We start from the raw sequence: 21,806 nt of genomic DNA on the forward strand, positions 1-21,806 counted from the left end.
GTAAACCACAGGTCAGCAGCCAGTCAGGCAGGCACACCACCCTAACCTCACTGTACCTGCTTCATAAACATGCTTAGGTACTGAACTATTGGGCTCTGCTGCCTCACACAGCTGCTCCTGGGCATAAATCAAATGCGCTCCTCAGTCTGTCTAAAAGACCTATCACAACTACTGCTAGTGTCCAAGGCAAGTCCTTAAAAATGGAAAATCAAATGTTCGGTTTCTTCAAATGAGTGATCCAAATAGAAGTCTCCTTTCTCAATTTTCAAACAACAAACACTATATTTTGTCTGTTCTCGACCTCTACCATGCTAAATTCAACTGCTGGAATATAAAACATTATGAGTTAGTAGAACAACATACAGAGTTGCTAAGAAAAGCAGCATAAGAAGAATGCTGGATAGAAGAAGAAGAAGCTGCAAGACAGAAAGAGAGCTCTAACAAGTATTAATCAGGCTCAGGTGGCATTTCAGGAGCCTAGGTCTCAGCCCCAAGCTCCTCTCAGTAAAAATAAGGATATCAATACCTCCACTGCAAAGTTCCAATATGAAAAACATAAAAATGCCTTTGCCATATTTCTGGGTGATATGGAAGAATAGTTTCTTCAACCATGACACTTCCTCTTAGGAATGCTATGAAGATGACTATGCTCAAGATTCTCTAGACTTACATATTTGGCTAATGAATTTCATTACTACCTGAGATAGATAAGATCTATGTAACACTATGTGTTAAATTTAAAACTGAAAAAGATCTCTTCCAGAACCATTAACACAAATGGCTGGACTATTCATTCTATAAGAAGATTTATACCCAATTATGAGTGAGTGACCATCTCTGCATTCCTCATTACTGACGTCCTCATTTCTCTGAAGAATTATGTGAGTGGAGCTAAAGTCAAAAATTACAGAGGAGAGAGGAGATAAGGTTATATCACAAGTACAAGCTGGACAATTTAAGTGGGTAAAAACTTGTCTGACCAGTTCACAGCACTCAATTTTATGATGAAGTTCTTAAACATTATCTCACACCCACAAAGACTTCAGACAATAAAGTAATAAGGACCAGGAACAGTGAACTTTGTGCACTCTGAAAATGAACTCACGAACCTCACCTGATCCCACTGATGCTAAGTAAAACCAAATAATATCAACAGCAGCTATTTTTATTTTGTGATATGCTACGACATTTTGAAACTTTTTTAAAATAAAGCCATAAAGGTGTTCCCCATTTCTGTAATCCAATTAATAATAATCCAGCTATTAATAATAACCAGCCATTACTGAATGGCTTCATATTGTTGACTTTTGTACTTTGCCTCTATCTTGATATACAGGTAAAGAACCTTTATCGATCTTATGTTGTAGTTTATCATCCAAAAGTGGGATAATAAGTTACCTGATTTTACAGTGTAAAGTCTGCCAGGAAGGAGCTATGAATTTTCTGTTACTGCACCACCTAACATACTGTGAATGTTATCAAAGAGAAAGCAATAACTCGTACATTCAAAACTGTCACCTACCAAATGTATGCATCCACACTTGGAGAAGGCTTCCATGCTTCATTCCTCTTTTACTGGGGATATCCCTGTCATTGAGTAAATTTTCATGGGTGCATAAATGTCTCTGGGACTTCATATTATTTGCATCATAAAGTTGACTTAACTGTGCATAAAGGGGTTCTGCAGACTGCACACTGATGCTGGGGCACAAAATTTACTTGCTAGTCTGCAAACAGGACACAGGACTGATTCACAGTCCTGGAAGAGCTGCAGACTCATTGGCAGTACTACAAAATACTGGGCCTGCAGTTTGTCTTACTGATGATAGCCACGACTACATCCAAGTCCCAAACAGAGCAAGCCTATACTGTTACAGAGGGAGGTGGCTGCAGGGCTGAGAGCTTTCTCCAAAACTGTACCTGTTTCTCACCATATTTGCATTCAATGTCAATAAGAGATGTATATTTTCTTATCTCAGTCTCCCAGGAACAGCATAAAAATCTAAAGTGACATTCTCACATCTCATATCTGATCTTAAATCTGATATTAAAAAGATATAAACTTTAGAATACATTAAGGATCTCTAGAGCTTTGTACTATTAGTAGCACTGATAGAGCAAAAACAGTGCTTGGCTGGAGAGCACGCACTTTTTAAATAAGATGTAATAGTTGGAGTAAGTGAGAAAAGATCAGTTTGATGTCCACCGTACACTCAAAGGAAGCTAGAGATCAGTTTAATTTTCTTTGTTCAAATATCCAGTTATTCACTATTGATTTACTAATGAAGAACCAGTCAGAAACAACTCCCTAAACAATATCCACTGGAAGAACACAAAAATACATGTACCAGCTGACCGAACAGATAGGAAATCTCATGAAGGGAACCTGACCATTCTGAAGAGTGTGCTCACAAACAGTTCACAAAGCATTTGCACAGTTTTGTTTGGAAAGTGAACGACTTTCAAAAAAGAACCAGGACCCCTCAGTCCTACTAAATGATTCCCCCCAATCAAAGGGTCTTGTCACAAACGGACAAAGCAGGCAAAAGAAATGGTGAGAGTGGGCAAGGAAGGAGCACCTAAAGGCTACAGGAACTTGTGTAGGTCATGGTGTCTGGGCTGCTAATTCAGCAGGGAATAGTTAAAAATCAGTCTAGCTGAATTTGTATTTTAAAAGCTTTTACATTACCTTTTAAAAAATGCTTATGTAAAGCACCTCCTAAATGTGACCACTAAACCAATACTCTTTTCAATGTAATGAACTTGAATATAGATACATTAAAGTACTGCATAAGGTCATCAGAAAAAGCCAAAAGATAAAGTTTTGCTTTTTTAGGTGAGAAGTGTTACGATTTCTACAAAACATTTGTGGGATGTTAATAAAAGTCTTCCTTCTTTCATTCCTCTCAGGCTTGACATGGCTCTCAGAATTTGCAGACACAAAGAGTGAAGGAGAGAAGCAAAACTTCATACATCTTATCTCAGCCAAGTGGTATTAATACTTATCATTAACCCTATACATTGCATCTGTATTTGATTATTGCACAGGCAGTGCTCTAACCCACTACTGATAAAGAAAAAAAGCTCAAATGTAATAATACAGTTAATGCTTTCATGGAATTATACATAAAAAACCCTTTGATTCCCTAAAAGTGTGTGATCCCAACACACATAAAGTAATATGGGACACTCAGTAGTGCCTAGAAATTTGGGAACTGTAAGCTAGATCTTAAGGGTTGTCAGTTGTCAGCTCCAGAAGGAGGAAACACCACATCATGCAGATCTTCATATACGTGGGGTAAAATTGCCACTGTTGCCTCTCCCCTTGAGATTCTGAGTTAGGAACACCAAGTCAAAGTCAGTTAATAAGGCTATGGCAACTTTTAATACTAGTGTGTATTTTCTTACTGTTTCTTTTGGCTTCCTCAGCCTGCCTACTCTTCACTTGAGCATGGTCTGCAAATTTTTGAAGACAAAAAAATCATAACTCTCCTTTATATTAAAAAAAAAAATAACAGCCAACCAAAAAAAAAAAAAAAAAGAAGAAGAAAGAAAGAAAACCAAAAAATACAACAATAAAACAAACCAAACCACCAAACAGTACGGGGGATTTTCTGTGAGAAAAAGTCGCTGCTAATTCCAGTAGTCAGTACCTACTAAAATTGCAATTGCAACACTGTTTCCATCACTTAGGAAAGCTCAGTTTTCAGTGAGGGATCACCTTCCTTCCATGCCCCACCCACAGCTAAAACCCAAGAATTTTGCTTGGAGCTCAAAGCTACCACAATACATTTCTTTCTTAAACCACTTCAGAAGTATAACTAACTGGAAATCCAGTGCATCACTTCTGATTGAAGATAACTGCTCAGCCAGCCACCGTTCTGTTCAGTCACTTCCCTGCTGCTTGCCGAGAAGCTCAGAGGGGACAAGCTTGAGAGGGGGACAAGCTTGAGAGCTGAACAGCTGGGCAAAGGCCACAGAGCTCTGGGTACCAAAGATGCTTCTAAGTTCTACTGACATGAGCTTACAGAGTGACAAGAGGGAGTGATGGAGCAATGGGAATAAAAGCAATAAGGGATATCTTTGGAAGCATTTACAAAACAAAACAAAAAACCTGAAATAAAAGGTAGGACACAGGCCTTAAGGATGTGGTGATAACAATCAATTGAGGAGAAAACAAGCAAGGTATGAGCTCCAATGTTCTAGAGGTGTAATGGCAATACAGTGAAACGGGGAAGGAAAAGGCAAAAAAAACTCAGGCAGAAAAAAAAAAAAGATTACTCAATAAATCCAACTTGAATCACATAAGAAAGAAAACAAAAGTGAATGCAGCATGTGTGATCTCTAGCCTTTCCTTTTTTAACACATTCTTTTTCATTGTTTTCACAGAACATGGATCAACCTAACTTCAAAATAAAGAGAAGCTGACAAATGCCACAAAGTTTTATATAATGAGTAAATATGGTCCCAGCAAGAAAATTATATTTGCAATAGCTGTCTGTAGGATATTTCATTCATGTAGCCTACTAGCATTGCCAACAACAAAATCTTAGGCAATCTTGTGAAGGTCAGTATCGTTTATTGACCGTTTTGAAACCAGAACAGATAAAGGACGGTGGAGAACTGGCAGCATAAAGTCAGAACAGATGATAAAAAGGAAACTGAAAGAAAACAAGGAAGGAGAAAACACTGCTATCATTCTGGCTTGTGTTCCACAAAACAAAGCAATGTCATTACAACCATTTCCTTCACACTCTCTTAGAATACGCAACGTCTTCTCTTCAGAATCATAACACTACCATATCTGCTTCATTGCTGCCACTTTACTACTTGTCTAAACATACTTGAAATTTTTAGTATCTGGCAAAGCCATACACTTTTAATCAGGTTAAAAAGGTCAATGTCCTGAAAAAAATGACAAGTTCTTGCCTTAGTTTCTGCTAGGACAGAATTCATCATATCAGATACTCTGAAGAAAACAACTCTGTCCCAAATGAAACTAAGACAGTTCTAAAATGTGCTATGAAACCCTGGTTCCCCATAATAAATTGCCTGACACATACTGATACTGTGAAGAGCTGAAGGATACTCAGTTTGAAACCTAATTTAAGTTTGCCTACCCTAAACGAAGATTAAAGACAAAGAGATACCATGTGAGCTGTTCAAACAAGGCAGATATGAAATTTATTCGGTAACACCTGGCCATTATTGATGCTGTTTTGCTCCCACAGGCAATGAAATTGCCCTGCAGGATATCAGAAGCCACCAAAATGATTCTGTTGTCTGTAACAATTAAATCAACTCAAGTTAGTTGATACAAAGCAAAAAGGGCTGCCTGCTAAACTCTGATGGAATCAACCTTTGCCTTTTATTTATATTCAAAAAACAAAAGTCTTCATTTATTTTTTACTTCTGTTTTTCAACAATTTAAGCCCTACAGAATTATGTGGGGGAGTGGGGGAAATCCTATTAGAACCATGTAGCATCTCTCTAACACTGTTTCCAATAAAACTAATGTTATAACTCCTATTAGATTTAAGATGAACATGACAACATCACTAGATCTTTCTGCTGTGCTGTTCAGACATGAGATTTTGGCTTCTGTAACTTTTATTAAGTCACAGCAATGAAAATTTAAGATTTTTTAATTCGTAGAGATGAATTCATATAAGCGAGAGGACACTAAAATCAACTTTACAAGCAATTCAAGATACTGTGACTAATGATAAGAATGGACAGCAATTCTGCACATGCTCTTAAATTCTACTCATTCGCCTTTTTTCTTATACAATATGGTATAAAGTACATAACTATCATTAAACTTACTCAATCTCCAAAATTATGTTTTGCAGTTTTAGTTTTACAGTTGCAGTTTCATGCTAATATTGCCAAATATGCCAATTCTAAAATCTTCTGTCTGACAAATAGGAAAGTGGTCACTTAGAAACACAAGGTTGAAACTTTTGTCAGCCTTCTGTAATGACTACTTTGCCCCCAGATGGCAGAAACTCCTGCTAACTGCTACAATTTGCATGACTTAAAAGGACAAGAGAAACAGCTCTCTTCTTATGATCTTACTAAGTCTAGTTCCTTGCAAGAGACAAAAGGGTTAGTTTGCTTCCCCCTCAAAATGGCTGTTTTCCAAGCTGTCTTTACACTTCTGATCTTATTCCACATCCAGATAGTTCCAGCCCCACCTTTCCATGTGTATGGAGGGAAAGTCTCTCCCCTCTGACTACAGATTTCCCATTACTGGCATACCGTATCATTTCCAAAACCTCTCAGCATGAACTGGATGGAATAGATCTTTTTTCTGCCTTACAGTCTAGTAAATGGAGTGAGGGAAAGGGGATTAAAACAGTACTGGATAAAGCAGAAATGAATTCAACCATTCAATTCCAATCAGAAATATTTTCACCTACATTTTTTTATACAAAGTATTCACATACATCCCTTCAAAATCTGAAACCCCAATCCCAATTTGTTTAAAGTTTAGTTCAGGGAGTGGAAACTAATTGCACTTAGAGGCCAAGTCCTACAGTTCCAACTTAAATCCTCACTTCAGCAGTATTTAAAGAATTCTGGATGGGGAGGGAAGAGATTTAGTTTTGATGGCTGAGGAAAGCAGAAACCAGGCTTGCATACATAAGATTTTCAGAAGAAGAATAAATCAGTAAGGGTAAAATGAAAGTAAAGGATGTTGTTAACTGGTATTTATTCTCAGTTTCCCTTGGAACAGAGGCCTAAGTTCAGGAAAGAATTTTAACAGTCTGAATAAAATTCAGTGAGCCCAGTGAATCCACTGAACTTGGTGGGTTACTCACAGGCCATGAAGTTCTGCACAGTGCCTATGGAAATGCTTGGGCTACAGTGATGTGCATTGTCTAAACACTGGCTCAAAAGGAAAACATAGGAACAGTTGTCATCAGATTTGGTCATTTCTAGAAGTCCAGCTTAGAACTAGTAATACCTATAAATTGAACTATGTTACCGGCAACATTATCCTACAGTTTCTACAGAGCTCAGTAGAAGTGTTGTCCTAGTCAGTACCAGCATTGTTCTTAGAAGCAGTAAGAGGAACTTCAGTCAGTCATAGGGTCAAATCTTGACCTACAAATACGATGATTCAGTGCTAAGTGAAAACCACGTTCGACTACACTCTCTGGGACTTTAAAACTGACAGCCTGAGCAAAGCAAGCAAAAATAAAAATAAAAATACTAATAATCCAAAAACAACAAACAAACAAACAATGACCAATAGGTTAGGGAGCACTGGAAGACCACCCACTAACTAGTCAATTTACCTATGCCTGCTCATCATGTCTCCTATAAACACACCTTTCTGCTGCTGCTAAAGAGGCAGCTGGAGTACTTGGAGCAGCAGCCACTACTGATAATCCTTCTCCAGGTTTCTCTCCATGCCACATCTCTTTCTTTCCGCACATTGCCCTTTTCCTCTCCCCACAGCTGTGGCTGCAGAGGCAGTTTTTCGCCCTCCATGACTCCTCAGAAGGCTGGGAAGCACTGCAGGTGAGCAGGAGCTGATGGGAGAGAACATTTCTAGCAAGGAGTAGGAGTAGACTTGTGCAGCTGCAGAAAGGGATTGATATGAGCGAGTGGGTGAGCTGCATGATGACTGTACCACATCCACAGCAGTGAGAGAAAAGAGGAGGCTCAGATGGAGACAGGATGGGGGAGAAGGCAAAGCACTTGTACTAAGCACTCTCCAACATTGTCCCTCTGCCCTTCACAACTGCCCACCCTCAGAATTGCTTGAAGTCCATGTGAAAGCCCTGCTGGCCACTGCTCACACCACAGCCTCACAGACCTTGCCCACTGCCAGCCTTGTAATGCAGAAACCTATCCAACAGGACAGTAGTTTCCCTTCCATTTCAACAAATATTCTTCTGATAATAATGCTTTTCAGCAGCTTGTGAACCATAGCTTAGATGAAATGTAAAGCTTTCACAAACAATATGCAAGGCCTTTCAGCACCACCTGTTCAGCTGGTCAATGAAAATAAAAATGAAAATACACTGCAATCACATGCTGCTAGCCCAATGACAACCTTCAACAGTTACTCATTCAGTGACCCATGATAAGATGATTGTGACCCCCATTCTCTGCTCACCAGCTATATGAGATCATCTACTGCCTGAATGAGGTGTCATTTCAGCAACAGAAAAGGCAGAAGGCTACTAAATAAATGAACACACTACTGTCCGCCCCAAGAAACCCATCCTCTGATAAGTCCCTGAGCAGTTTTCCCAGTTAGTTTGGATGAGAAGCAGGAAGGAGATGGCTTTACTTCCCAAGTAAATGGACAGCACACAGGATTGAGGACTCAGATGTGTTTTAATTCTTCCTCTGCTATTCCCTTCTCAATTCCTTATTGCCCTTTCTCTGAAGCGCTGCTAGATTTTCTACTGCATTGAAATACTTGTTCTTCTTATTGCTAGCCATGTCAAAGCCAGACCATGTCTACAGTCTGCTTGCATCTGCTCATTACATCAGTCACACCTTATGAGAGGTAAGCATTATGACATTCAGAGTGGCATTGCCCTAACTTTACAGACCGCAGCGTGGAGACCCAAGACATAGTCTTTCCAGTTGGAAAACTGCATCAGTAGTATGCTATAAGCATGATAGAAAACCATGTAACTCAGTAGCAAAATGAGTACATAAAACAGTGTCCATTTTTCCCCTTCCATCTCCCATAATTCACCATCAAATTGCTGCTGAGATATCGCATTAATTCATAAGAATCTTGCTTTACACAATGGTGGCACAGCTGCATGACTAACTTCACATTAATAATATGGAAATATTAATAATATGAAAGAATGCTTTTAAAAGCATGTTCAAAAAGATCTTAACAAAGCAACAATGAAGAAGAAATAAAGGAAGAATAGAAGATATTTAAGGCTAGCGAGGAGAAGCTCACTGAAATCTGTGTTTTAATTTTCCACTGACAGTGCTAGGGATTATTTAAAACAGCAGAAAATTGAACTTGATTAATTAACCTAAATACAGCTGTGAAATATTCTGAGTGGAAATACAGGCTTTTCTTGCTAAATGTTGTGACGTTCTGACTGATTAAGTTCTGCTACTCAGCCTGCAAAAGGATTTCTTAGGACAACTCAATAGGGTTTCTCATGTACAGTCAAGCTAATGGCTAAGACCCTTAGATGGAGTGTTTGGCATTGGTCCAGCTACACTGATTTCATCTACTGCCAACTCTGAAAAGTGGACATGAACTCAGAAGCCATACTACCAGTCATCCAAACCCGTAAATATTGATCATTCTAATTCACAAAAGTATAATCACAGGGCTGGATGTTAAGGGAACCTTCCTTTCTGGTTTAAAATCTACAGATAAAAGTGTAGCCACAGCATCAACTCAACTGTGCTGCAAACATGTACTGTGTTTACATATTCAATATGTAAGAAAAATAAATGAAGAAATAATTTGTTATTACACAAATCACCTAACTCAAAAAATACAGTTTTTATTTTTCCAATAAGAACTTTCATGTTGTTTATCATTCTGAATTTTCTATTTATCAAAGCGTAAGTCCCTCAATAACCTTTTGAAAATGCTTTGTGCCGTTCTGTATAACGTTTCATTCACTTACAGGAATAAGTCTGCAACTGAAAGCTTGCTTTGAAACTGCAGTGTAGCCAGCACTTAAAAAAATCTGCAACACTGATATTTTGATTATGCTATGTCTGTATTGATGCACCACTGGAAAAGCAGCCATCTCCTTAACTATCACTAACCAAACTAAATATTTTCTCGTTGACCCTCCTTTAAAGGAAATGTACGTATTTTGTTTAGAAGCTTCCATCTAGTAAAATATGAACTAGCATGTTAGGCCACAACTCATTTTTTTCTGCATATGTATGTTCAGAAAATATAAATATCATAAATAGACAGAAAATATAAAAATCATTCATGCAACCACTGAATACTCTGCAGAAAAAAGGAACTAGAATTTTGCACATTTATCTTACCCATTCCAATACAATAGACGCTCTCATGATTTCAAGCTTTGTGCTTGTTTATCATTAGTGTTTCCACTGTAACCATGGCACCAGGATATAGCACAGGTTTAACACTGAGAAAAATACCCAGTATTTTCCTAAAAAACTCATCTTTCACAAAACACACAAGCACATGAAAACAATGGCAAAATAAATAAACGAATAAATAAATGAAAAGAGAAAAGAAAAAAAAAAACAAGGTAGGCAAGGGGGCAAAACAGAGAAATTATTTCTTTTCAGGGGAAAAAAAAAAAAAAGAGCTAAAACATTATTTCTGTGCAAGTCCTTTTTTCATCTTGGACTTCTGACAAGTCTAGAAATATGTAACAGCATAAGTCATAACCTTGGGCCTAGTGCAGATAAAACAAATACTGAAATTTCCTTACAGAAATGCATGCAGTGTTATGCAAAATTCAGTGCATTAAAGCAATTAGTATATTGGCAAGAGCTGCTCTCAAAATATGAGCATTTTCTCAGAGCTATTTCAACAGTGACAGTCCAATCCTGCAAGATCTGTTGCATCATTCTGAAGGTAAAAAGGGGTGGGAATGCAATTAATTGCATCAAACAGACTCAAACTCAACAAGTACATGGTACCCATTCCAACTTTTAGGACTCCTTAGAGGGAAACACTCAGAATGGCATAAAAATATTTTATATTCTCCAACAATGTTTATAGCTTGATATTGGTATTTCAAGCATGAAGGAGGAATGGGCTTCTGTGATAGCTGCTTTTAATTTGCTTGCCACAGAGTTGAGGAAGGGTGCTACAAAAACATCTGCCTTGAATGCCAAGAGCTTAATGAAGGAATTAGTCCTATTACTAAACAGAAAGAAAAAAAAAAAAACAAAACAGACAGAAGCATATCACATCTTAGTCTTACATTGATTTAGGCCATGTGCATTTTCAGTGCCCTGTGACAGCCATTCAACCAACTTAGTTCAGAGAAGACTTATTTTTTGCAAGTTTTAATACAGACACCAGACACTGGTGAAGATAACAATAAATCTATGTATATCACTGTACGCTCTATAGAGATGTCATAGCCACTGGTCTTACTTAAGTTAGTGAAATCAGATGAACAAACAGTGTGATTTTGTAAAAGCCAATTCTCTGGGGTTCCTTAACTATTAACAGTGCAATAAACACACTCAGTATTACAATAACAAAGACACCTTTTGTAAAATTGGAGATTTTGGAAAAGTAAAATACAATTCTACAAATGCCTGCACACTCTAGTTCCAACAGTGTTTCAGAGGGGGTGGTGTTCTCTGCGTATTATATGCACTGCACAAGGACAATGATGACTTACAGCAGAAAAATAAAATAAAAAAGAAGTAAACGATGCTTTAGATACCATTTAATACTGAGCTAACCAATTACGATCCAGTGCCACATACTCAACTCTGTACGCAACACACAACAGCAATCCCTCTCTTGTCTCCTCCCACCCAGTGGATGCTGGACAGCAATGAATCCTGGTGCATTAAAATACAGCATTTATCTGATTCAGTTATTTAGTTCCCCCCAGAACGCGTTTATAATGGGCTTATATAGTTAAATTCCACTATTCACCCAGGATACGGGTTTGGATGTTTGAACTCACGTCATAAATTAGAGCCAGGATGTATCCTCACACGCCAGCCCAACAAAATTTAAACCTGGCATCAGTAACCTGCAAGGTCCTTCCAGATTTGGCAACACACTCAGAACGTGTACCACGCACAGAAGGAAAATATATTATTATTCCTTCACTAAAAATCCATGATGACATCCTCATTCCATTGGTCTCAACGATAAAATACCCTCTGATTTCAGAACCACAACACAATTATCATTCAATCCAGGTAAAAGACATCTGCAATACTGCTGCATTTGTCTTTTCCTGATTCGGCTTTTTTTTTCTCTGCCTATCACTGAGTTTTATGATCCAAGCTTACTAATGTGTAGCTTTTATACAGCACCAGATTAAGCTAGATCTTAGTTATCACAATGTAACATGTAGAAGAAGTAAACAATATTTTGAAGTTGTAAACGTAGAAGTTGTAACAGTGAAGTTATTTAGGTCTTAATCAGCATAAAGAGCCTAGCCATTGTTCTGATGTCTCTTTATACCACTGCATAAAGTAAAGGAGCTTCAAAGGATATGTGAAGCAAAGAGCTGTTAACTCTTGCTATTTTCACTTTGCCCCGGGTTCTTCACTTGCCAACAAAACATCACCCTAACCATAACAAATAAACATGCAAAGATGAGTGTACGCACTTCAGATGGATGGCCAGGCAGGGCACATTTAAAATTAGAAGGCAGTTACTATTGTTTTATACATCTTATCTAAAGAATACACCATTTAACCATTTAGCAGCAGAAATGTGTATATTCCTGTTTCCTGTGCTTCTTCTTGTTTTATTTTCAGCACTAAATCACAGTACCTGAGGCAGTCAGACCAAGGATTTTGTGGCTTTTTTGTACTCCCACTGAGGCACGTTCGCCTCTGGGTCTTTGAGATGCAGTAGAAGCTGTTCAGCACATTGTGTATATGGGCAGCATCTGCCTGCTTCGGGCCAAAATCCACCAGAATCCTTTTATCAATTTTAGGCATTTGAAGAAGCACCGCATTAGGTCTACGCATAAGGGTCCAGACCATCTAGGGGAAGGAGGAGCATCAGCACTGATGCAGTGAGCTTTCAAGTGACACGATGGCCCTGAAGTGTCTGGTATCAGAGGTCAGACCTGGGTTTTTAAGGCTTGTCATGACCTCGTCACGGCTTTGTCACTTCACACCGAACACGGTCTAAATGCTGGCTCTGGGTTTTGTCATACTGTATGGATGGATTGCTTGAGGGCTTTGAACAGCAAGATAACTGGACCTGTCTTTATGTAACATAATTTCAGAAGTGATAATTATACAACTCTTAGAGACGCCGTATTTTTCTTTCTTCCCATACCTACAGATCACATGCATTAGATAGACAGTAATCACAACTACCTGGGTATAACACGGTGTGGAAATAACGAAAAGCCTCCTGAGCCACGGCATGCCCTTGCAACCTAGCTCTGCAATACAGATATTGCACCCAGAGCAATGCCACCAATACACGCATCTCTGTATGGGCAGCGTGGGCACTCACCCAGTCCTCGAAGTGGCGGCTCCCGTTCTGCAGCAGGTCCTCGAACTGTATAGTGCAGTTAGCTACAAAATCATCGTACCCGATGGGGGCATCGTGGAAAACAGCCATCTCTATCTTCCTGCCGTTGCAAACGTCAGTGACAAATTCATCGTTCCACGCGGGACTGTTGGTCTTTTGCTTAGTGGAGGTCTGCCCAATCCTGGAGTCGTCCACATTGAGGGCTATGTAAGGGTCCAGCAGGAAGGTCTGCGGCCTGGGGCCCACCGCATGCCTCAAGGACCACGCCGTGGGCTTCAGATTCACTGCCTCGCAGATCTTGATCTTCAGCAAGCCATTGAAAACCACCATGGCTGGACAGACGGCAGCACTTTCCCGGGATCAGGCACTGGCACGACGCGCTCGCACAGAGCAGAGGGAGGAGGGCTCGCCAATAAATAGGGGCAGGTCTGGGAGAGGGGGAGCGGGACGCCGTGCGGGTCCCCTCGCGTCGCCGCCGCCGTTACCTTGGATTATTTCGCCTTCGCTCTTGCGACACCCAGTGAATGCATTTATTTTCTCGCCCGTGCTTCTAACGGAAAACAAGGGAGGGGGGCCGCAGGGGAGGGGGAGGCTGCAGGAACCCCCGAAGGCGATCCCGATCCGGGCGGCGCGGACCCCGAGCGAAAGCCTCCTCCCCGCACCTACACCATAATCCCGGCCGGGGCTCCTCGAAGGGGGCAGCGCGGCGACCCGAGGCTCCCGCAGCCGCCAGCCCTGCCCGCCGGCAGCACAACAATACCCGCACACGCGAGGCGGAGGCACCGGCCGCCCCACCAGCCCTGCTACTGCGCGCTCCCCGCTCGCCCAGCGGCCGCCCGGGCACCTTCCAGCAGAGGCAGCGGCGGCCGCCGCCCGTCCCGCGCCTCCTCCTCCTCCTCCTCCGCCGCCGAGGCCGAGGAGCCGGCGCGGCGACCCCCGCGCATGGGGCGGGGGGGCGACGGCAGCGGAGCCGAGCGGGCCGCGCGGCTCTCGGCGGGCTCCGGCTGGGCGGCCGCCGCCCTGGCGATGGGCAGAGCCGCCGCCTCCCTCCCGCCGGCCGCCCCCCGCCCGCGTCCCTCCCTCCCGCCCGGCCGCCTCCCTGCCTGCCTCCTGCTCTCCTCCCTCGCTCGCTGCGCGCAGCCCAACCCGCCTCCCGCCGCCGCTCCGCCGCTCGTGCAGGAAATGCGCAAAAGACGTCAGTGTGCGAGCGAGTGTGTGTGCGTGCGTGTGCGGGGAGCGCGGGCAGCGGGAGCAGGAGGGCGTGCGGAAACTTCGGCGGCGGGAGCTGCGTCCCAGCCGCCTTCCTCACCGCTCTCCGGCCCTCCCTGCCGCGTTTCACCGATTCGCGTCGTATTTTATTTCTTATTCCTTATTACTCTTATTATCGCTGTTGTTATTCCCTCCTCCCGGGATAAGAGTGGCATGGAAAAAAACATCCTCGATCGCCTTCCTCCCAGGCTTTAAATAGCCCCTCAGGTTCTACTCCTGCATTCCCCAGGTCGTCGCGCGGCGCTACCAGCCGGGCGAGGGACGCACTCCCCTGAGCCCAGATCGCTAGCTCTTCCTCACTACAGAGTCGCCCCTCGGAGCCCTCCGGCCGCGCCCCGGCCCCGCGACGAACAGCGGCTGCGGAGCACCGCCGCCGCCTGACAGCGCCGAACCCCGGGCCGCGCCGCCTCCGCCCGCCGGGCCGCGGCGGCAGAGGCACCGTTACGTCAGCGGGGGCCGGGCCGGAGGAAGAGTTTCCCCGCGGTGTGCGAGCTCCGGGAAGTGCCGTGCGCCGCCGGGGGAAGCGGCCTCCCGCTGCCCGACTGGGAGGAACGAGGCTGTGTCCCGGCCCGGCCGCGGTGCTGGGCGAACCCATCCCCTCCATGCTGCCCCGGCTACAGCTTGGCCCCGCCGCCCCCGGCGATAAGGGGAAGCGCCACCGGGAGTAACCGTGGCTGTGCTGGAAAGATACTGAAAGGGGAAATAAATCTCCTAAAAGGGCGTGCTTGCTGTATTAGAGATTTGACTTTGTGCATCTTTGTATTGCCGTGGTGCTGACTGCTGTGTTAAACAATCAGGAAACTTTGTGAGAACTTTTCTCCTCCCCAGAATAATTTTGAGTTGATGATTTAACCTGTTTGGTTTTTGTTTGTTTGCTTGCTCTTTTAAGAAAGTCATTGGGAAAGGGGACTGCACAAGATTTGAAGTGACTTTACTCTCAGAAGAAAAATGTCAGGCTAGCTTCTGTGTTCAGGAGGGCAGGTGGGGGAATTCGAGGCAGCACGAAGGAAGAACCCAACTGCCAGGACACACTCAAGTAAGTCTGTGACAAACGAGCACCGAGGCTTGTCTCTGCACCTGGTATTCTTGATGTGGCAGCAGTGATCAGGTAACAGTAACAGTGTGTTTCTGCAGGCAGCGGCTCAGAGACAGGCGCTGTGTGGAGCTGATGAAACAGTTCTGGCATCTGTTTCCAGACTAGTTCCCAGGTAGAAAATGTGGTACTAATGAAGCCTAAGGGTCACAAGAGCATTCACATAATGAAAGAAAGCTTTTTTTTTTTTTTTTTTTTTTTGTGCCAGTTGCTGCTTTATCTGCTAGTAAAAGTAACATCTCCGTGTTCATTATCCTGACAGTCCCCAAGTGCCATCTTTTGATACAAAGCCATGATGAGGCCCAATTATAGGAGCCTTCCCTCCCAATTCAGCCTTCCCTGTGCTCCCAGCGGCTGTCATACATCTATCACTTGTTTTTGTAAAGGAGTGTGCTCACAGGCCCCACCAGAAATACCAAGATAACCCCTCCTTCCCTCCCAGCCCTACTCACAACCTAGAGTATATCATACTACGTATTCAGCTGCGTACTCTCAATTCTAGTGTGTGAGGAAGAGCTCTGTAATTAAATCTTTCCCCTGGATGTGTTTGTATAGCAATGTAAACAATATGCTCAATTTCTTTAAATATGGGAAAATGCAAAAGCTGAACTGATACAGTGTTTAATTTTCACTGATTTTTTTTTTTAAGAGACCTGCAACTACGCATAGTCTGAATGCCCCGGTGGGATGTAAGTAAGCACAGTCTCCATGGTGAGTTCAATAACCCCATGTGTCTGCAAGGTCACACCTGCATATGACACCTGCATATAGCCTGAATCAATATGGGCTATTAATGCACTATACAGAACAATATCAATAAATCTCATATTTCACTAATTATGTATTTAACCTACTGGAAATACATGAGTACTTAGGCTCTGGCGTCTGATTTGGCCCATCTAATCTTTTCCATTTTCCAGGCACTGAAACAAGCTAAGGTTTGGTTTCACAAATCTTTTTTAAGGAGATTGCCTTGCATGAATAAGCATTTACCAACTGACTTAGCATTAGTCATGTCTATACTTACAATGGTTAGGAAAGTACACATTTCATAAACGTTTTAATTTTTGATATATGCGGGCTGCTCTGAAAGTAACACCTCCTATTTTATTATGTTAGCTTGCATCATCAGAGGTCGCTTATGGTGGTATGAGGCTGAACCTCCCCACCAATATTTCATTATATTTTCATGCCATGTGACAACAGCAGAGAAGCAGTCTGACAATATGGCGACTGACATGGAAGTGTGGATGGAGCAAGGTGTGGAATTGGGCTCCTCCATGAGGAAAAAATGCACTCATCAAGGCTTGCTGAACGTTTATGGAGACCAAACAGTGGATGTGAGCACAGTGAGGCAGTAGGTGGTGTGTTTCATCAGTGGTGACAACAACAGTGGGTCACGTCCACTGGTGCATGTAGGCACCATAACAATCATCACAGTACACAGTTCATGGTGGTGACTGTTGAAAAAGAGCATTTTGTAGCTGATAATGTGCTTTATCAAGTACTGTTCTTACGCTCTTTGTATCTGTTGTAGTTTCTGTGGAAATAAATAGGAGGTATTACTTTCAGAGTGATCTATGTACATATAAAATGAACTTTGGGAAAACTTGCCTATATCTTTTACATGAAGCTGTTACTAACTTACCAAAGACCCAGAACAATATTCTTAAAATTCAGTAACTGAAGAATAGTGAACAGCATTACAATACTTTCTGCAAATGCCTTCAGAAAAAAACAAACAGAGCAATAGTCTGAAAAATTCTAAGTGACAGAAAATATTCCAACTGCATGTGCCATTTTCCACTTGAAAGAGTTTAAAGTATTTGTTTCTTGATTTTAATTCTGTTGTGGGTTTGAGAGGCTTTGGTTCTTTAAGAACTGAAAGGCAAATGCTATTCCTTCTGTGTCCTTCTGTGTTAAGGACAAGATACAGCACATGCAAGATTTCTGCTACAGAAGGACAATAGAATGCACTCTACTTGTATTTCTGTGTCCTACTGCAAAAGCTACAGCAGATTAGTAAACTGCATGCAGTCATCTGCAAAGAACAGCCTTTCAGCACCTGCTTTTACTCCTCTAAATCCGTCTGTGCTTTCTCTGGTTTGCAGTGGCAGCGACACAGAGGGAGTGGGCAAGCTGTAGGCAGCTAGTTACCTTGAGTCAGCCCCTGACCTTTCCATGGCCCGTGAATCCTCCGAGCTCTATGGAGAAACAGCACTATCTGGTGGACGGAGTGTGTAAAGTCCTGTCAGCCACGGGCTGTGCTCATTTATTAGAGCCGCAATTGTAACTGCTTCAGTGGTGGTCTTGCCCAAAGCTGATAGTTTTGCCGCGGTTTCCAGAGATTTTTTTCTTTTTCCTTTTAACAGTGCGAATGGCAAGTGAGTATATCCAGCTAAGTTTTTATAAAATTGATGCTTTTCTCAGTTTCTATAGCTTACCTGAAGAAATTTTTCACCCTCTGAGGAGTGTTGATATGTTTTCTGAATTTTTCTGTGTACAGCAAAATGAAAGAGAGAAAAAAATGTTTAGGTTTAATTTTAAAAGAAGTATTATTTTTTAAAAAAGTTATATAAAACAGATGCTAATAGAATAAAATCAAACTTGCATGCAAGGAGAGATTTTCAGAAATATATTCACGTCAAGAAATGAAATAAAACCCAGAACCCAAGTTATAAACTTGTGAAACTTTGGCTCTGAATTGACTCTGAACATAAACACATTCATAGAATCACCGAATATCCCGAGTTGGAAGGAACCCATAAGGATCATTGAGTCCAACTCCTGGCTCAACACAGGACCACCTAAAAATCAGACCCTAGGTCTGAAAAGTATGATGTATGTAAAAGCCTGTAGGAAAAGCATCACATTTGTGAAGAAGTTGGCTAGTATCAATACATCCACTATATTCCACTAAACTTAACGTATATTCTTATGCAAGTGAAATAGTAGAGTGTTAGCATGATTGGTCCCTTCAATGGAATCAAAGATAGGTCATGAATAGTGAATATCTCTGGAAGTTAAATTACTATCTAGTTATCTAATTTTTTGACACACAGCCCTGAAAAAAAAAAAAAAAAAAAAAAAAAAATCATTAAGAGCATTTTTATTCCTATCATATTGCAATTGACTTGTAGAGTATACCAGTAACTAATTTCTCTTTTCTAAATAAGCAGGAAAAAAAAACCAGTCTCACTGAGTTTGCTTCATCTTCCAACTCAACTCCAGCAGTTTTCCTTGCATGTCCCAGCAATTCCCTGTAATTTATTCTTTCTTGCAAAGCTTGTACCTGAAGAAGTTACTGAAGGTATTCCTTATGTTCTTTGTGAAATGTCATAGCAAAAAAGAGCTTTTCAGCGTGTGATTAAAGCTTTCCAACTTTTTCTCATTTAATTATAATTTTGGTAGCATTCCCAACCACTTCTGAAAGAACATGCTTAAACTCTATTTGTTACTTTTTCTTGTTAATAAATCTTTCAGATCATGTCACAGAATCACAGAATTGTAGGGCCTGGAAGGGACTTCTAGAGATCATCAAGTCCAGCTCCCTGGCCCAAATAGACTCCCCAGACCAGATTGCACAGCTAGGCATCCAGGTGGGTCTTGAATGTCTCCAGAGGAGACTCCACAACCCCTCTGGGCAGCCTGTTCCAGTGCTCCATCACCCTTACTATTAAGAAGTTCTTGCTTAGTGCAGACCTTTATATTTATAGATATTAGTAAGATCCCCTCTCAGTCTTCTTTTCTCATGGCTGAACAGATCCAGGTCACTCAGCCTTTTTTCATAAGAGAGGTGTTCCAGACCCTTCATCGTCTTCACCATACCTGCATGCAGCTGATACAGGTTTGCAGGATTTGCTGCATTAGGGTACCTAGTTCTGGCAGACGTATTGACTTCAACGCAGTGGCCACCAGTTAGTCTGACTTTCAGAATGTACCTGGTTTTCTAGCCAAGACTGAAACCCGTGATATCATGCTGTCTGAACAGTTCTTATCTGATTTAGATTAGAGCTGGCTTGAGCATATCTGCATATGTTACAAAAACATTTCTAGACTTGTAGACCATATGCTTAGGTCACATTTAGACCAGAGACTTCTGACTCACCGAGTCAGGGCTGTAGATCTGGTGATCCCAAAAAAACACAGCTGTACCAGTGACTCTCATCATTATGTTTTTATTTTAGTTTATTTTTGCTTGTGGATGGTGACTTTTTATACAAGTACAAAAATCTTTACCACTGTAATAGCTACCTGGTAAAATGCAGTGAAATTTCCATACTGGAAATGTATCCCTAGTATAGGCTTCCACTTGGTCTTCTACCTCCATCATCTCAGCCTTTATGCATACAGCTTTCCTTTTCAGTGGCATCTGCTGTGGGTTTGCAGGATTGCTCTATTCTAGAACTGGAGCTTATGAAGAAATTTGCAAAGGGTAAAACCCAGGTGTGGTTTCAATTTATCAACCTTCATGTAGAAAATTTACAAGTTTGTTGGGTAAGCAAGCTTGCAGGGTACTGACATTTCTCTGAAATATAATATGAGCTTGTTGACATTCAGACACAATAAGATTGTCTTTGCTGGGAATAGTTTTGGGTCAGAGGAACAAGGCTTTGCACCACCTTGCAGAGAATTTTGGAACAGATCAGACTCCAAGAGAGAACCCTGCCCTACATCAGCCCCTCTATGTACATGAGGAGAGCATTGCAAGAAATGTTTTTCTAAAGGTACAGCTCATTCTCTGTATCAAAAGAAGATAGAAACATGAGCTTCAGTCTTGCCTGTCTGGGTAATTTTTTCTGTTGCTTTCTGAGCAGCACACAGAAAAACAATCAAGTACCGGTGCTGCTTAAAGGAATGATTTTGTATCATGGCAAAACCAAAAATAAACAAACAAAAGAAGCCCACTGAACTTGCAAGTAGGGGAAAGTATTTGCTGGCAGACTTCTCTGTCTGCCAGTTAATCACTTTCAAGTGAGGAGCAAGAACAGTCCATTGTTACATACAATTCTTTACTACATAGAATCATAGAATCACCAAAGATGGGAAAAGCCTCCAAGATTATCCAGTCCAACCATCCACCTATCACCAATATTTCTCACTAAACTGTGTGCATCAGTACAACATCTAAGCATTTCTTGAACACCTACAAGGATGGACACCACCACTTCCCTGGGCAACCTGTTTCAGCACCTGACCACTCTTTCAGAGAAGTTTTTCATAATGACCAACTTGAATCTCCACTGGCGCAACTTGAGGCCATTCCCTTTCATCCTGTTGCTGTTACGTGGAAGAGGCTCACTTCTCCACACCCTCCCTTCAGGTGGTTGTAGAGAGTGATAAGGTCTCCTATGAGCCTTTTCTTCTCCAGGCTGAGCAATCCCAGTTCCCTCAGCCACTCATCATAGGGCTTGTGCTTCAGACCCCTCACCATCCTCATAGCCCCTCTCTGAAACAAGAAATCCCCACCCCTGAGGCTGGACACCCACTGTGTTTTGGGATTGGTTGTCACTTATCTATAATCCTGGCTTTCTGCCTTTTTTATTTCTATCTGTAGAGTACAATAGTTCTACAACAGCTCCTGCTAGAAACTGTTCCCTAGTGGAGGTAGACTTGAAAAGAAACTCTGTATTTGCCTCCAGGAAATATGTTTTTCTTTCTGCTTCCTCATACCCCGCAGGACTGCAAACCATAAAACATCCTGCAGGATACAGAAGAATAGGCAGAAAGGCCCATTGTTCTGCTGAAGTAGATAAAGACAAATTCACGCAAAGTCTAGGTGCAGCTGTCCCTTATACCTTGTTAAATGTTAATGTGTTTGAGTTATGGGTGTTTGGGGGAAGATTCTAACTTCAGGTACACAAATGTTGTAATGAAAAAGCTCCATTAACTATGATGGGGAAACTGCAGGTTTACAGCTATGTAACTGAGATCACGATCTGGAATGGCCAGCATGCACTGGAAATTTTAACTTTAGTACCTCTGTGTACCGAGTGGGGCATCTGCACTGTAATCAAAGGTAATGGCCATTTGAAGAATATCTTGAACAAATATTCAGTATGTGCACTCTGAAAGAAATGTAAAAAATAAGGCAAACTGGAAGTCATAGTAGTTGGATATTTGCTCTTGATTTGGACATTTGGACTGAGTGTTCTATGGGTCCTGAGAAAAGTAGCAGGGCAGATGGACTTTACTCAAGCACTGCTGGGATTTGTCTTACTGTCTCTAAGAACTCTACAGGATTTGGAGTAT

General features: G+C 41.8%; 1 protein-coding gene across 1 annotated transcript in view; it reads right to left on the bottom strand.

Moving 5' to 3' along the window:
* The window catches only part of PRKCE (protein kinase C epsilon), a 271,209-nt gene extending 257,373 nt beyond the window's left edge, over positions 1–13,836 (bottom strand). The window contains exon 1 of the mRNA XM_042811519.1: positions 13,175–13,836. Coding sequence (XP_042667453.1) covers positions 13,175–13,522 — 348 coding nt within the window. The 5' untranslated portion in view covers positions 13,523–13,836. The remainder of the gene's footprint in view (positions 1–13,174) is intronic.
* Between the last annotated feature and the right edge of the window lie 7,970 nt (positions 13,837–21,806).

Source organism: Centrocercus urophasianus, unplaced genomic scaffold, assembly GCF_019232065.1.
Source record: "Centrocercus urophasianus isolate 14NV4802_14NV808 unplaced genomic scaffold, USGS_Curo_1.0 seq_10, whole genome shotgun sequence".
Taxonomy (NCBI): domain Eukaryota; kingdom Metazoa; phylum Chordata; class Aves; order Galliformes; family Phasianidae; genus Centrocercus; species Centrocercus urophasianus.